At 39.4% G+C, this 15987-nt stretch overlaps 2 protein-coding genes across 29 annotated transcripts in view; one reads left to right on the top strand and one right to left on the bottom strand.

Annotated features, from left to right (window-relative positions):
* Positions 1-146: 146 nt before the first annotated feature.
* Positions 147-7702, top strand: LOC106952886 (choline dehydrogenase, mitochondrial-like; the record flags this gene model as incomplete). The annotated part of the gene is made up of 3 exons (XM_015041283.1): positions 147-460; positions 2750-2852; positions 2936-7702. Coding segments are annotated over 3 exons (836 nt in total), but the record flags the coding sequence as incomplete, so codon positions are not given.
* Positions 7703-9045: 1343 nt separating this feature from the next.
* LOC106952887 (voltage-dependent L-type calcium channel subunit alpha-1D-like) overlaps positions 9046-15987 on the bottom strand; it is a 74149-nt gene continuing 67207 nt past the window's right edge. For 27 of the 28 annotated variants that reach the window (XM_015041290.1, XM_015041285.1, XM_015041289.1 and 24 more), the window contains 8 exons: positions 14364-14480; positions 13417-13856; positions 13034-13060; positions 12460-12755; positions 12046-12158; positions 11817-11951; positions 11001-11186; positions 9046-10132 (listed from right to left, as the gene is read on the bottom strand). In XM_015041290.1, coding sequence (XP_014896776.1) covers positions 9851-10132; positions 11001-11186; positions 11817-11951; positions 12046-12158; positions 12460-12755; positions 13034-13060; positions 13417-13856; positions 14364-14480 — 1596 coding nt within the window. In that variant the 3' untranslated portion in view covers positions 9046-9850. The remainder of the gene's footprint in view (positions 10133-11000; positions 11187-11816; positions 11952-12045; positions 12159-12459; positions 12756-13033; positions 13061-13416; positions 13857-14363; positions 14481-15987) is intronic. The other variant, XM_015041286.1, reaches the window with a different exon arrangement.

The raw sequence follows: 15987 nt of genomic DNA on the forward strand, positions 1-15987 counted from the left end.
AAATAAATTAATTAAAACTAAGACACATATATACCCTATAGGTATTTTTTTTTCAATGTTTCAATGTTTTTCAATGCAATTTGTAGAATTTGCCTCAGGACTCTGTGAAATGTTCTCCGCAGTGAAGAAATACACTGATTGACAAGTGATTACTGCAGGAAACCACCCGGTGGTTTGGCAACTAGGAAGATTAGTTGAGCATGCCAGACATATAGTTGGCAGACTTGCTTTTTTTATCAGCTTTGTGATTGTGGGTTTTTTTTTTTGTTTGTTTTTTTTTTATGGTCACTTTACTTTTCTCAACCTTCTTCCCTCAGGCTACGGAGCTACAGCCCACTTGGAAAGCGGCGGATTTATACGCAGTCGACCTCACGTCACACACCCCGACATTCAGTTTCATTTCCTGCCTTCACAAGTTATTGACCATGGCCGGGTTTCTTCAAAGATAGAAGCGTATCAGGTGCAACAAATGACAAATATGCTCTTTTCTTTTTTAATTTATTCACTACTTTTATTTTATTCACTACTTTTATTTAGACTGCTATTAATAAACTTTGTATGCTAACAAGAGGTTGAGAGTTCCCTTTACTGTTCCATGGAAAGTCACATTTAAATCACAAACCTGGCTCTTCAGAGAAATTTCTTTGGAACTGATTCTCTCTTCCAGAGAATTGCACCTGCCAGGAAATAAGAGCTTTACACAAAGGGAAAATAGCTGCGGGTTAACTCCGTCTTTCCCTGCACATAAACCATTTAAGAGGAGATCTACAAAAGAAAAAACAATATCTACCTAAAATGGATGAAGTTGTTTAAGTAGGGCTGGGCGCATTGATTCAAATAGGTACCAAGGTGAACATTGGTATTGGGTCGATACCGCTGTCACAGTGTCTCTTCCAAATGTCCTGCAAATTGCTGAAATTTCCCCAGAGTTCATGCCAAATGCCAATGCCAAAGATCAAGAGCTTAAGTCTTTAATATGATTCATATACTAAAATATGATGTTTAGTATAAACATCATACCTTTGTGATGTTTATACTAAAAACATCTGCTCTCTTTCAAATGCAATCTGTGTAATTTCCTTATAAGTGCAGCTTCTCTCCAACACTGTCAGAGCAGACGGCGGCTCCTCCCACGCCCCTCGGCTCCTCGAGGGCTCACTTTGCTCCTCGCCCTCCCTGCTTTGCAGAGGAGAGAATTTATCACTGTGGTAACATCACAAATTTACATAAACACATCAAAGCAGTTCACCTTCTAGTGAACTCCAAACTACAGAAAACATTGTTAAATTTGATCAGAGATGCAGACTGATTAAACTATTACCATCTATTCAGGCAGCCGAATAAAATCATACTGGAACTCAGCAATAATTGTATGTCCTACAAACTTGAAATACGAATATAGGATGAATATGGTCATCCTTTTGTGTTAATTTAAGGAAAAATAGGTCTACCTATTGAGGCTACATACAGTTACAGACAACGGTATCCTGATATTTTTGTTATTTTGTCTAAATATTCATGAAGAGTTTTGCTGCGATGATCTTGAAGGACCTACAAGCTCTCTCAACAGAACGGTTTCAAGAGTTCATTGAAGACACTTGAAGACACATCTCTGTGAAAATAATCCTACTAGTATAGTTTCCTTGTGAGAAAAAAAAACTCTTATCTTGTATGTTGCTCAAAAGTAAAAAAAAAAAAGAAAAAAAGCTGTCTAAGTTGCTTATATTTAGACACAAGTGGGAATCCAGATAGCTTCAAGTTGAAAAGAATCACTGAAGAATAAGACAGAACTTGTCTCAGATATTGGTGCCAACACGATTGCAGCTGTGCACAAAGTTGGTCGGGCACGTTATCCATGCTTCACCAAGTTTAAGAGGCAATAGAGAAAAAGGAAGCAGTTGTTCTCTGCCTTCTCGGGTAAAGAAGGCAAAGAACATAAAGGTCACAATGCGTGGTCAGTGGTGGGGCTCTCCCTTGACTCCTCGAGACCATTTGAAGAAGCAGCAAGAGAGATGTAATCTGAAAAACATTTGTCTGGCTCAAAGGTGATAAAGTCTCCCTGGTGGTAACATTACTTGGGAGCTTGTCTGCATCTCATCAGGCTCCAAGGCAGCAAGCTAGCAGGTGTGCTGTTAGCAGGGTACCAGCACCGATTCAGGGGCATTGAAGCCTTTCGGGGTCTCAGTAGCAGCCCCTACCTGAGATTTAAAAACTTTGGATCCGGGGGACATGGCAAATGTTACACACCAGTAATATGGGTGGAGTTTGACTCTCCGGTCCTTAGATGACAGCACCATCGCACTGCTGATAGTAATGACATCATTGAAGAAGACAAATCAATTCCAAGGAATGGAGATCCATTTGTTTTATGGAGAACCACTGAGCCAACATTTCCCTCTCTGAGAAAAATTGCATAAAAATATCTAAGGCCAGACAAGAAGTGCAACAATGTTGCTGTTCCTAAAATAAAACCATCTGTTCTCGACAGGGGACAGGGCCGACAAAGGTTACTCAAAACACACTTTCTTAAGGGCTTTATGAACAACTTTCCTATATGAAATTAATAGTATTTTTGTTGACATTAGTGTATTCATATCATACTTCTTTGTGACTTTTCTCTTAAAGAATTGTGCAGTAGAAGGTACTGTGAGAATTATTTTAACTCTACACTGCTACATTCTTTTTATATTGTCGTTAGGTGATTTAAAAAGCACTTATTTGCCTAAGATTGATTGTTCTCATGTCCTAGGTTCATGTTGGACCAATGAGAAGCACCAGCATCGGCTGGATGAAGCTGAAAAGTCCCAATCCCATGGATCACCCAATTCTCCAGCCAAACTATCTCTCCACTGGTAAGAACCGAAGAGGGTTGCTTGACTGAAGTAGGTCAGAAGATAAAACAGAATCATGCGTGTTTTCTATCCGATCTTTGCAGATATCGATGTGTGGGAATTCAGGGAGTGCGTCAAACTGTCCAGAGAAATTTTCGCTCAGAGTGCCTTCGACCCGTTCCGCGGCCCCGAGGTCCAGCCCGGGCTCCAGGTCCAGTCGGACGCTGACATCGACGCCTTCGTCCGCCGGAAGGCCGACAGCGCCTACCACCCGTCCTGCACCTGCAAAATGGGCTCCGCCTCCGACCCGACGGCGGTGGTGGACTCGAGCGCGCGCGTCCTGGGTCTGGAGCGACTGCGGGTGGTCGACGCGTCCATCATGCCCAGCATCGTGAGCGGGAACCTGAACGCCCCGACCATCATGATGGCAGAGAAGGCAGCTGACGTGATCAGAGGTCGGCCTCCTCTGGTGGACCCCGGGGTTCCCGTGTACCGGCCCCCGACGCTTGAAACGCAGAGATGATCGGCCGATTCGGTGAACAAAACGACCTCTGAGGTGGGAACGTCAGGGAATTTAATCAACAAAAATCAAAAAATGTGACTTAGTTTTGTTTAACCTATGATTCGCTTACACTCTTTTTCAACTCCACAAATAACCCTTTGCGTTGAAGTGAAGGATTTAGCATGAAGTTCCATGATACGTCTTAGTGTGCTTGTTGGAACAAGCACACTACAAACATCACTCTAAAAGTAGACATTATTACAGCCTGCCACATAGCAGCTGCGCAGTAAATGCAAATTGCTCTTTGCAGAATCTAAACAGTACCTGGAAGAGCCTTGTCAACACTTGCTCAGTTTTTTTTTTGTATAAATCTACTAATGCATGAGGACGTAAGGGGAATGCTGTTTGCACCAACAACATGGTTCATCTCAACTTCACTGTATCCACAGCTTGAATTGTTTTAGGTTAAAGTACTATAGAGCAACATGTGAAACACTAACAAAACAAAAACCAGACTCAGTTGGTTAAGCTTGAAATATTATCGTCACGTTAATTATGATTTACTGCCTCTCTGCACTTTAGCTGCAGAACCTTGCAGCTGAAGTGAAAGGTTCTGTCTTTCCTCTTGTCTACCAATCAGCTTCCTTCCTGCAAATGTGCAGCTGTTCAGTTCAGCTCATTTCAATAGATGTGTTTACACACTGTTGAACAGGAAGCCAATCACTGCCGAGTTTCTGTTCGAGTTAACCTTATCTCAAAAGAGGGATGTTTTCAGTGCTAGACATTCGCCAGAGTGCTCACACGGTTGCTTTTGTGTTTAGAGAAAGATTAGTGCCGATTAGATTGGCCTGCGAGGCTGCCTACATCAGCATTTTTTATTTGAGAAAAGCTGGAACAACATCTGTTTTCTGGCATAAGTCATAAAGATATCTTCTTTTTTTTTTTACCCCTCCAAAAAACAAAAGCTTTAAAATATAAATAAAATACATATAAAAGTGAAAAAGGAAGCAACTTAAGATTTTGCGAACAAAATTAACTGCCTTTTTTCAATCTCTAACACTAGCAGATCTGTTTACACTAACGTGCAAGAGTTTTTTTTGTTTTTTTTTTCTAGGTTGCAGATGTTGCATTTTAGGGCAAAGAAGCAGTTAAAGGGCAAATACCATTTTTACATATTTTCCTTCTCAATTGTGTTCAATTCATTTCAGTGTATTTTTATACCACTTGCTCACAACAAATTTGGCCTCAAGGCTCTGTTCTTCTTTTTGCTCTTAATAGTTCATTTCATTTCAAAATTTAAAAAATATATGTGGAGGGGGAGAAAAAGTGAAGAAAATGCAGCTGAATGCTGCAGAAGAGTAGTATTGTTGATACTTTTGGAGCACAGAACTGTTGCATTAATGCTTGCCATAATATTCATCCAAGACAAAAGTAGGAAAGTGTAGCTCTTTAGCTCAAAGCTCAAGTTAAAAAGTGAAGATTTATGCCATACAAGTCGAAACTGCTTTACGTGGATGAGGAGAACGCTGTTCGCTTCCGTACAGTTCGCTCACATTTCCCGCGCTGCAGCAAAAATGCCGACTGCGTCGTTTTTCTGAGTCTCCGAAAAGTGCAAACGCATCCATTCCACATTTTTATTTCAGGTCAGAAAAAAAATATTTCCTTCCTCGATTGCCTTGAGAGATTTCCACAATGGTTGTGCCTCTTTTACCGATCATGACTCAAAAGGTCCTTTTTGTGTTTCAGGAAAATGTTTTGACATTCCTGATCCACTTTGGAAAACAATAGAAACCCATTTAATGCTTTTCATATCTAATATCTAAAATGCAACATTTGCCCTTTAAAGTAGCCGTTCTCCTTGACTTGCTCCGGACCATTGCACAACATGCAGAGCACTTAACTGCACATTCATGTTGAGTGTTTGTTATTGTTGGTTTACCTCGACTGACCGGTAAACCTTTATGTAGTTTTTTTTTTTTGCTCCCAAGTGGCTCAGGCTCAACCAAGATGTTTTCAAACTATGCAGTAATATTAACAGCTAAATATCAAACATGGCGAATTATGTTAAAATACACCTTGTTTTTCTACACTAACAAACTTAAAAAATCCCAAGTACACGTTAAATAAACTCTATCCTTTTTATTGTTTTTGTGAATGATTATCTTGTTAAAATTTATAAATGAGTGATAAGGAAAATGAAGGTTTTTAAATAACATAAATATAATAAAAGAAATAGTGCCTTTGAGATTATTATATTGTTACGTCTGTGTTAGTATGAAAGAATTTGCGATTGAAGTTGATGCATATTTGATTATTTTTTATATCTTCACTAATGTCTTAAGTATTGAATGAAGTCAATTAATCCGTATTATAAGCTACAATGGACCTTACTTTCTACAATGACCTTTAACTGTGTTAAATTGTTTCTTTCTTAATAATGCGTACTGTGACAGCTATTGTTTACACTACAATGCACTGTTGTGCAATGATACATTAATCAACTTTTTACATTTTTTTTATGAAAGAATAAACATGTGAATCAGAAAAAGACATTTTATGTTAATATATCAAAGCTTTTCTTTATTTTACTTTTTTTCTGCATTGATTGTCAATAAGCCGTCCTGTCCTTGTCTTCTTTATTCAGCAATTATTACAAAAATCAGCAGGTGCGTCGTCATTTCAGGCAAAAAATTCAAATGTACAAAACAAGGATGTTGCTTCTGTTGGTACAAAATCTAGAAGGTACTAATTATTATGCTACAAAGTAGATAAAGAGAATTTTTAGAGTGTTTTATACACAAATAGGTAGAAAGCAGAAATCTTCAAGTTAGTTCTTATAAACACTATACAAATTGTTGTTTGTTTTTTACAACCTTTTACAGACTTCTGTAAAGCAGTGGCGAAGTAGAAAAAATAAAGCTGAGTTGCACAACCAAGCCTGGTGTTTTTTTGTCACTTTATCTCCTGATAAAACTAAATTGTTGACGTATTCAGACACCTGTACTATAAATTGTTTTCTTCTGTAAGTGGATGACATTTGACAATTGGACTGTGGCAGCTAATATTTTGGTTTTATTATAAAGTTATTTCTAGAAGCAGCAGTTGATTAAAAAAGCTGAGTAAGGTAGACACAGCTGCTAACGTCAGGATTATTCTCCTGTTGGTTCAAGACAAACTGACTTACGGTCTTTAAGCTCTTATTGCGTCTGTTCAAGCTCAGATGAGCAATGACACATGACGATATTTAATTTTCCAAACAGTTTGCTTGTCTGTACTGCTCAAGAATGTGTTAACATAATCCTAAAAAATGAAAGACATCATGAATAAGTTGTAGTTTCTGACTAATGATTCAAGAAGGGATTGTTTTTGTACTTAAAATAACTCAATAGTGTATCTTAGGTAAGCAAAGTTGCCTTTAAAAATGTCTTTTTGTAGAAAGATGTTTTAATATTCAATGGTAACATTAAAATGTCCCCACTATCAGGATAAGGGTAATAACAGTGACTTAAGTATCCTCAGTACTTGGATACTTAAGTCACTGCTAAATCTTGGATTATTCTGAATACAATTGAATACGTTATAAACACCATAAAAAAAAGTGAGGCGATCAGGATTCCAATGAATCAATGAGTATAAATGGATTAGTCAAAGTCCGGAAGTCAAGTTGATTGAAATGCTTTCAGGACCTTATAGAAGTTATTGCATAATTTGATTTCTGCAAATATTGATGGGCTTAATCAATCATGTAATGGAGAGTGGCCAAAACTCATAAAGATTGTGAAAGATCTTAAAAAGAAGATGCAGAAATACAAGTTATTACAGCTACATGTCATCCTATTTGTTTCACTCTGACTTTTGCAACACGATAAAAGTCTTAGTTAGATAAATAACATTAAGGTTCATTGTTGCATGTGTTGCTTTCATCTGAAGATTTAACTGAAACATGTGGACCAGGTGAGGTCACTAAATATTAGTTAAATTACTTTTTAATCTCAACTGTCTCTGTTGTTTTCCCCCATTACTGCTATCCAATCAGACAAAAAAATCATGTCTTAATCCACCCAAATAGTTTTAAAATTAGTTTCAATTTTAATGTGGTTATGAAATACGTAAGTCCCTGTTGTTTACGTATGTGTATGTGTCTCCTGTGTGTAGCTGCGCAATCCCTTTTTGTTTTGGTCGTATCAGTAAAGAAGCCCTTTGATTGCACACGTTGCCATCCCACAGTCCAGAGCCGATAGCCGCAAATTGACCTGAAGTTATTATAGTTTGGCAGTGCGTAGCGGAACATGCTGGCCTCACGTCACGCTGGAGCTGTGTGGTTCTCTTCTCTCTTCACAGATGTGTTTGTATGTGAAACTGTCTTTAGGAAAAAGCTTCACAGAGAACATGCCAGGGCTGAGATAGACGGATGTGCTCACCCCCAGAAAATGTTCAACACGGAGACAGATTTGTTATGCGTGTGCTTCATCGCATGTGAGAGCTATTCCACCTGATTTCACAGCTCGTCAACAATCTGACTCCTATTTAAAAAAAAAAAAAAAGTACAGTGTGTGAAACAGCGTTGAAGTGAAACTTTTGCAACCGTGGAGGCGATCCTGAATTGTTCCCGGTTAAAAATAGGTGAGAGTAAAAGATCTAGATCTGGTAAAATGGTTTACGTTTAAACCTTTTCTCATAATAAACTCAACTCCATCCTTTGGGATGACTTCTGGGAAATTGACAAATTGCATATTTTAGAACATGGGAGATGGCGAAAGTTTCATGATTTTTGTTTGGCTTTCCACACCAATCAGCATAAAGGTCGGGCAGGAAAGCACATACAGCGGAAGGATATGCCTGAGGACAAAGTCATTAATTATTGATATGTAATTTCCTCTTCAAATAAAAAATAAAAGAGAACAATGTTTAACCCTGAACTTTTAACCCTCAGCAGCTTGATTTTAATATAGAGTCCTTAGCAAAAGCATACATGCCCCTTAAACCTTTTCACAATTTGTCACATTACAACCACTGACAGGTTCTACAGGGATATTATGTAAAGTAACGCATAAAAATGAATGAAAACTATGAAACCAACATTCTGGAGACTCTGTTTCTGTTGTAAATACAGCTGCTGCACTTCACTTCAAGTTTGTACGTATAGAAACTGAAATACGCCTTTTGTCTTCACCTGCAAGATACCTCAAGCTGGAGCAACTCTGAACATGAAAATTTAGGTCATTAATATGCTTTGATCTAAGTCACTGCTTATTTAGTGGGTATAACTGTATTATTATGGCAACATTTGATGTCCACGTCGTGATTTTATGTCTCTGTCAGACACACTAAAGTTTTTTTCCCAAGAGGAATAACTTTCAGTTGCGCAAACATTCACATTCAATGAAACCGTCACATTCAATGAAACCGTCAATTAATGTGACGGTTTCACATTCAGATCCACCTCATGATTGTTTTTCCACCCTGCGGTTTCTACTGCCTGTTGGCAGAGCCCTGACTCTGACCTGTTCATTAGTCATTATAAGATCTCATTTTAAATAAACCTGACTGATTTTCACCTAACACTGCTTGACAAATAAATTTTTTCCACAATTGGTCAACCCATTAACTGGAGGCAACCTGTTTTACTTGATTTTATTTAGGGTGTCAATGTAAAAGGGGTGGAAATCGAAAGCACAAAATACTTGTAAATGACAAAAACAATTTTTTTCCCCTTCCTTTTTCCAAATAAGCACAGTTTTGTTAGTCTATCTAGTAAAATCACAGTAAACTACACCGAGGTATGTGGCTCTAATGTGACCAAATATGGAAAAGGTGAAAGAGGCGTGGCGACTTTCACAAGGCACCATCTCAGCTGCTCCTGCTTTGGTTCCATCTAATTCAGATAAGCAAACAAAAATATATGTTTTCATCAGTTCTGACCAATGAGGGGTAAAATCACACATTTCATCCACATAAAATGCAACTAATTGCAGGAATCCTTGGAAAACCAGTTTTTGACATCTGAACTGTGAACCAGGCAGAAAGATTTAGAAACGCTCCGCCGTCTAAAACTATTTACACAGCAATAGAATAGAAGTCTAATTCATTTGCCTGCTTGCATGTGCAGGTGGTGAGTGGTGGCACATTTGTTTTTGTTGTGTTGGCTCCTCATGTAGTAAACTATGTGATTTATGGCCTTGTGTAATCCTCACTAAAGCCGAGTTATGTCATCCTGAAGATCTGAAGTTTTGTCCAACTGATGTCAGTTAAGATATACAACATAACTTTTAACGGCTGGCCTGCCTTCTGGGAAGCTGGCGTGTAGATTCATGTCTCCTGATTTCAATTACAGCAAGTTTTTTTTGTTTGTTTTTCTATAACCATGTGTCTGCTTTAGCTGCAATCTACTAAGCAGACAAAAGAAAACAAGGCACTTTGCTCTCACGTTTATCCCTAATTTTCTGTTCTCCGCAGGGCCTGCTGAGACTTCCCCATACGTTCAATGAAACTAGACAGAGTCTGCGGTGAGTCGCTGCTATAGAGAAGTGATGCATATCATCTCGTCCGTTAGGTCCTCCTCACACTTCACGGCCACGTACTGCTCCTCGTCGCTGTAGTCCCTCTGGTGTGGCGAGTCGGAGCCGACGCTTTCCGTCCCCGCCACTTCGTCGTTACCCATGCTGCCATTCAGCAGATTGCTGGCAGCGCTCTCCATCTCGTCGATGGTCAACTCGCAGGCGTCTGCGATCTCGTGTTTGGCCGCTGTCACAAACTTGGGGTCCCTGGCGTATTTCCCGAGACCTTCAGAGATCAGGACCTGAGAGGGATGCGAGAGAAAAGGAAGATCGTGATAATAATATTAAAAGACAGATAAAATATATATATATATATATATATATATATATATATATATATATATATAAAATCAGATCAGAAGACGAGAATGTGTGAAAGCAGCTAAGGCAAACCAAAATGGTGGAACTAATTAAATGGCTGAATTGTCAAGATTACCGAGGACGACAGCTGATTGTTGGATGGACAGAATGCAAAGATGAGAAACTCATAAGAACCAGCAGCCATTTCTGTCATTTTATGTAATAAATTATCCTTCAGTAACGATTAAACCATGACAGGATAATGACAGTAACTCTGCTTTAGGATGTAGATACAAAAAACTGTAAGTTTTCATAACTGCATGGTCCAAATTGACATTTTTAGCAATTTTATAATCTAGAAGCAGCAATTGATTAAAAAACCCCCGAATAAGGTAGAAACAGCTGCTGATGTCCTGGGATGGGCTGGTGACCCAACACACCTCACTAATGTAGGACGGGTTTGGAAAGAGGATGAATGAACTGCAGCTATTTAAGTAAATATTTACCTATAAGGAGGTATGAGACTTGACCGGGCCGTTCTAACACATGGACATGCTTTCATGCCTTTTGTCAATCTGGATGGATGTTTAGGGTTTCTGTCCTGCTGGAAGGTGGATCAGACTGACACATTTTAGACTCTGACAGATTTTATTCTAGCATTGTCCTGAATTTAGCTCCATCCATTTTTCAGTCAACTCAAGGAAGGCATGATGCTGCCACCACTGTCCTTCACTAAAGGGAAAGTGTGTTTTCAAGTCACCTGCTGACCTGCCCCGAAGCTGAGCAACATTAAGTTACTGATTTACTCACAGCCTCCACCAGACTGCTAGCGCTGCCTCTGTTTTGCAGGAAGTGTGAGCTGCTTTCTGCAGGTAGCTGCAGCCGTGACGGTGAGTGGCTGTGGCTGGGCAGGCCGTCCTGGCAGTCGGTGTACCAAGAACTCCTCTTCACGGCCCCAGGGATGCTGCCCACACTGCCAGTGCTGCGCCAGTCCACCTGCACACACACACTACACACTTTAGCCTTTACGAAAACCGCGAGACGGCCGCAGGGATTGGGTTTTTCTTTTAGCAACAGCCAAAAACATAAGTTAATAACATTATTTGGTTTCAATGTATGAATAAAGAAGTGATGAGCTTTTGTTACATTTTAAATTTCTAAAACTCATGAGTTCCCTGGCTGTTTTTAAGGCATTGTTTTCAGGGTATCCACAGGTTTTAGCATGTCAAATCTAAGACTTTTAAAGACCTTTTTAATGCCATCTTAAATTTAAGACCTAATAGAACTATAAATCTAGGGACTGATCAAGCGTAGCAAAAAGTGTGGAATTTCCTGGGTTTGTGGCTCTTGGCAGCACTTTTTGTGCTTCTCACACTGCATGCTGCGCCATACAAAAATTCACAATAGACAGAAAAAAGCTAGCTAGCTAGCAAGGGTGCATTAGCAGCTAGATGCTGGCAGCCTCATCCACCTCAAATCACAGAACGCAATAGGGACGACACAAGGCTGGCAGGAAATCCCATGTATGAGATGAAAAAGTCCCAGACTTTTTAGACATGTGTGGGTCCCCGATTTTAACATTCCATTTCCACAGCAATGCAGACGGTCGATCAGCGTCGATCAGACCTGTATGAGTGGAGTGTAGCAGGGGCCACAGTCACGGCTGATGGGGGAGGCGGGAGGCGTGGCCCACGAGCGTAGCGACCTGGTGGGAGACAGACGTGGGATCCTGGTGGCGTCCAGACCGGCTACCGCCATCACCTGAATGGGAGAGAGGAGACAAAACAGGTTTCTGTCGGGGCATCAGCCACATTTCACTCGTTTCCAACTCCTCACGCTACAGGCGCAGGCGTACCTGCTGCTGCATCAGGTGCAGTGGAAGAGCTGTGCATGACGGAGATGGAGGAGCTTCATCTATGCTACTTCTTCTGCGAAGACACTCAAAGCTGAATGTTGGTGTATTGCAGGCTTAGAGGAAGCAAGAAGTGAAACAGACTCAGGGTTTTTGTGGCTGAGATACTCAAGAAACATATTATTTGTTTTATAATGTCAAATGAAAAACAGGAAACAAGCAAGATTTTATACACAGAAGAGTCAAATCAAATATAGCATATGCACTGCAATTTACTATCAATTATTTTAAAATATATAAATTTAATAATATTAAGGTATGTTGAGTCAAACGTTTCAGTATTTGCAGATCTGAAAAAAATTCAGTCACTCAAGCAATTTAATGATAAAAGCAACATGAAAGAGAGAGCAGCTGAACCTTGGGGGGATGGCAAAAACCATCTCCTGGGCGACCGCCAATCCTCCTGGCATATCGGCTGCTTGTCGTCGTCACAGTAACCTTCGGACTCGCAGTCGTCCCTGAAACGGTCCAAATCTCCGTCTGCAGCGTCGTGGAAGTCCGACTTGGATAACCTGTCCTTGGTAAGCATGATGTCGTCTTCGTGAAACTCCTCCCCGCTGAAGTATTCCCCAGACTCCCGCTCTTCATCGCTGTCCCTGCCACCTGGCTCCTCTCGGCGAATGGTCGGGTGAAGCGCTCCGCCATTTTTTGACCTGTCAGCAAAATCACACAGACATATTGAAATTTTGGTTATTTTAAATTCCATTTCCAGTTTGTCATTTGATTAATGCTTCTTAGAATCTTTTATCGAGAGAGTAGTATCTATCTCTGGCTTACAGCCCCTCTGCACAAAGCAAACACTGTAGGACAAGAGGCTAGATTGAGAGAGATTGTATCAGCACGACTCCAAATTGAACCAAAACAGATTCGGCATCAAAAGCTGTGAAGTTGTAAGTTGTATGTCATTTCAGTGGCTGCATTGGTTACATACCTAATATAGGCCTCATAGTAGCGCGTCCTGATTCATGTAATGAAGGATGAGGCGATTCAGGCAGAGATGAATGAGATGAATAAGCAGAGCAATGGAAACAAGAGAAAATTTTAAAGTTTTATATTTTTTTTCAACAGATTCAATTCTGGATTTTTGCACAGGAACTGCAGTCCGTCTTTGGCAGGTACCTGGACGATCGCACGATCAGAAGAATTCACTTTGCAGAATAAAATGGTCATAATATTTGACCTGTTAGATGTATTTTTCAGTTGAGATCAAAATAGTAGTTTTATAAAACTTAACAATGATGTTGGACTGCTACCATTTTAACCGAAGCTGTGAATGCAGGCCAACTAAAACGGGATGCGGTTTCTGTAACCCACCTTGTGGAGTGGGACTTCCACTGCTTGTCATGCAGGCCCCTGCTGTAAGACGTCGATGACTTATTTCTTGCTGAAGACGGGCGGCACCTCTGCAATAAACACTTCTGCTGCCTCCCAGAGGACATCAAGAGAAGCGAGGGCACGTTGGCGTTGTTGAGGTTGGCGTTGGAGGGTATCGGGGACTGAGGGGAGGTGGAGTTACAGTGAGGGTAATCGTACAGATGAGGGGAAGGATGATGGTTGTAGTGGATGGGTGAGGAGTTCATCTCCGTCTCTCCTTCCTTGTCGCTGCTGCTGGCTCTCCTGCAAATCTGAGTGGGCGCGGCAGAGGGAGTGCAGTAGATGGGCAGGATCTGTAGGGGGCGCTGTGTGACGGTAGTGGGCTGGGGATGATCCATGCCAACGTGGTTCATGTGATTCCCAAAAAGGCCGCCGTTGCGCTTTGAGAAGATAACAGACATTAACAAAAAAAAAAAAAAACAAAGACCAACAAACCAGATTATATGATTATAAATTGACTAATCAACTTTTTCTATTTTGAACAGTCTCAACCAACCATCTTATTTTTTTACAATCAAAGTGTACATTAAAACATTAAAGGAGACCTATTATGCTTCCTTGAACAAGTTAGCATATGGGCTGCACAAAACATATTGATTACATTTTTTTGCAAAAAAAATCCTGAGGAGAAATGAGGAGAAATCAGTTTGAGCTTCTTTAGGAATGAGCTATTCTAGGTTTACGTCATACATATGCAAATTAGTGCTGTTGGCCACGCCCCCCAATTTAATGTTTTAAATGTGAAAATGACTTCAAGCAAATGCACACTTGCAGAATAAAGCACCTTTGAAAAACAACTGGATGATTGTTTTGGCACTTGGACTGTTTCTACAAGCAGAAAGTAAAAGCAAATGGAAGTACATAAACTTTTCTTTTTTTTTTTTTACCCGATAAATCTCCTCTTCTTCCTCTCCCGTTCCATCTACAAGCCCCTCCTCCTGTAGGTCACATGATATGGCTCGGCGAATTTCTGGTCCAATGTCATGAAGGGTGCGCAAGCCGGCCTGCAAAGTAAGAACAACTCTAAGGTGTGAGAATTATGAATGACTAAAACGTGGATTTAAATTAAATCTAAGGAATAGCTTTATAGTTGGGGTGAGTACTATAACTTTAAGGTTATGTAAAAGTTAAACCTGACTTTACAGAATCACTTTAGAAGCTTAGGATGTAACAAGCCAAAAATTACTTTGACAAAAACAGGAAAAAGACATTCTTGTGTGGGTGTGTTTGTTCATCATGGAAAATACTTAGTGTTGATACTTGGAAACACTGCCTGTTTCCTCAGATGTGGCAATGTATTCATTGTCAATGTCAAATTTATTTATATAGCACTTTAAAACAGGCATAAAACTGCACCAAAGTGCTGTACAAGAACGACAACACAAATGACAAAACAATATAAAACAATACATCAATTAAATGCCAAAGAGTAAAAATGAGTTTTAAGAAGTGATTTAAAATGATCCAGGCTGTGGGCAGATCTAATCTGGAAAGGTAAGTTATTCCATAAGACAGGAGCAGCTACAGCAAAAGCTCGATCTCCTTTTCTCTTAAGTCGAGTCCGAGGAACCGTCAGTAATAACTGATTATTTGATCGTAAAGTTCTGGACACAGACTGGAAATTTAAAAGGTCCCGAAGATAAGGGGGGTCTAACCCATTTAAAACTTTATAAGTTAACAAAAGAATCTTAAAATTCATTGAGATACTTTATTGTTATTACCACCTTCCCCATCAATTAATCTGAGGGATTCACAGCATTACTTTTCCAAAGTACAGCCTTATAAACTAATTTAATTGTAAGATTTTATTACTTTTCTCCTTTTAAGGATAGCATAAAAAGTTATGCGTTACTAAAAAGCATTTTTTCTAGACTATTAAATAAGAAAATCAAAAAATTTAGAAAATTGTATGCCTTTTAAAAAAAAATTAAATAAATAAATAATAATAATAATAATAATAATAATAATCATAAGGCAAACATCCACGACTGTTTATGTTTCGGCTATACAAAGATTTGAAAGAAATTTACTGTTTTGTCATTTTAATTAAAGTAGTTCACGTTTAGTTTATCATTAAGCAAATAAAAATACAAACAAAAAGAAATCACAATAAATACGTTTTTGTATAATTTAAAATAATAACTTTGTGACCCACAGAAAAAACACCAAACTAAACACACCAAAACTACAAAGCAGGACACATGATTGTCAGTCATTATTGGGTTTTATAGCCCATTGTTCCAAGGAATCCCAAAGCTGTGCAGCTGATCACTGACAGGGAAAGAGTTTCTCCAACGTGAGAACATATGGTGGTGATTAGGGTTCCTCAGAATCCTCAGATTTTTTTTTTTCTCGTCACGCTACGTTCAAAAGTTCCTTCTAATCCGCATCAGCAAAAGCAAAAGCAAAAACAAACAAATCTTCTGTTGTAGAGACCAAGCATGTGTCATGTTCAGTCAATCACACCCTGGTTACCACAGAATAAGCTTAGTGTAGAGTATTTTTTCTTCT

The sequence above is a fragment of the Poecilia latipinna genome, unplaced genomic scaffold (assembly GCF_001443285.1).
Source record: "Poecilia latipinna isolate Pla-1442-1.1 unplaced genomic scaffold, P_latipinna-1.0 Scaffold545, whole genome shotgun sequence".
NCBI lineage: Eukaryota > Metazoa > Chordata > Actinopteri > Cyprinodontiformes > Poeciliidae > Poecilia > Poecilia latipinna.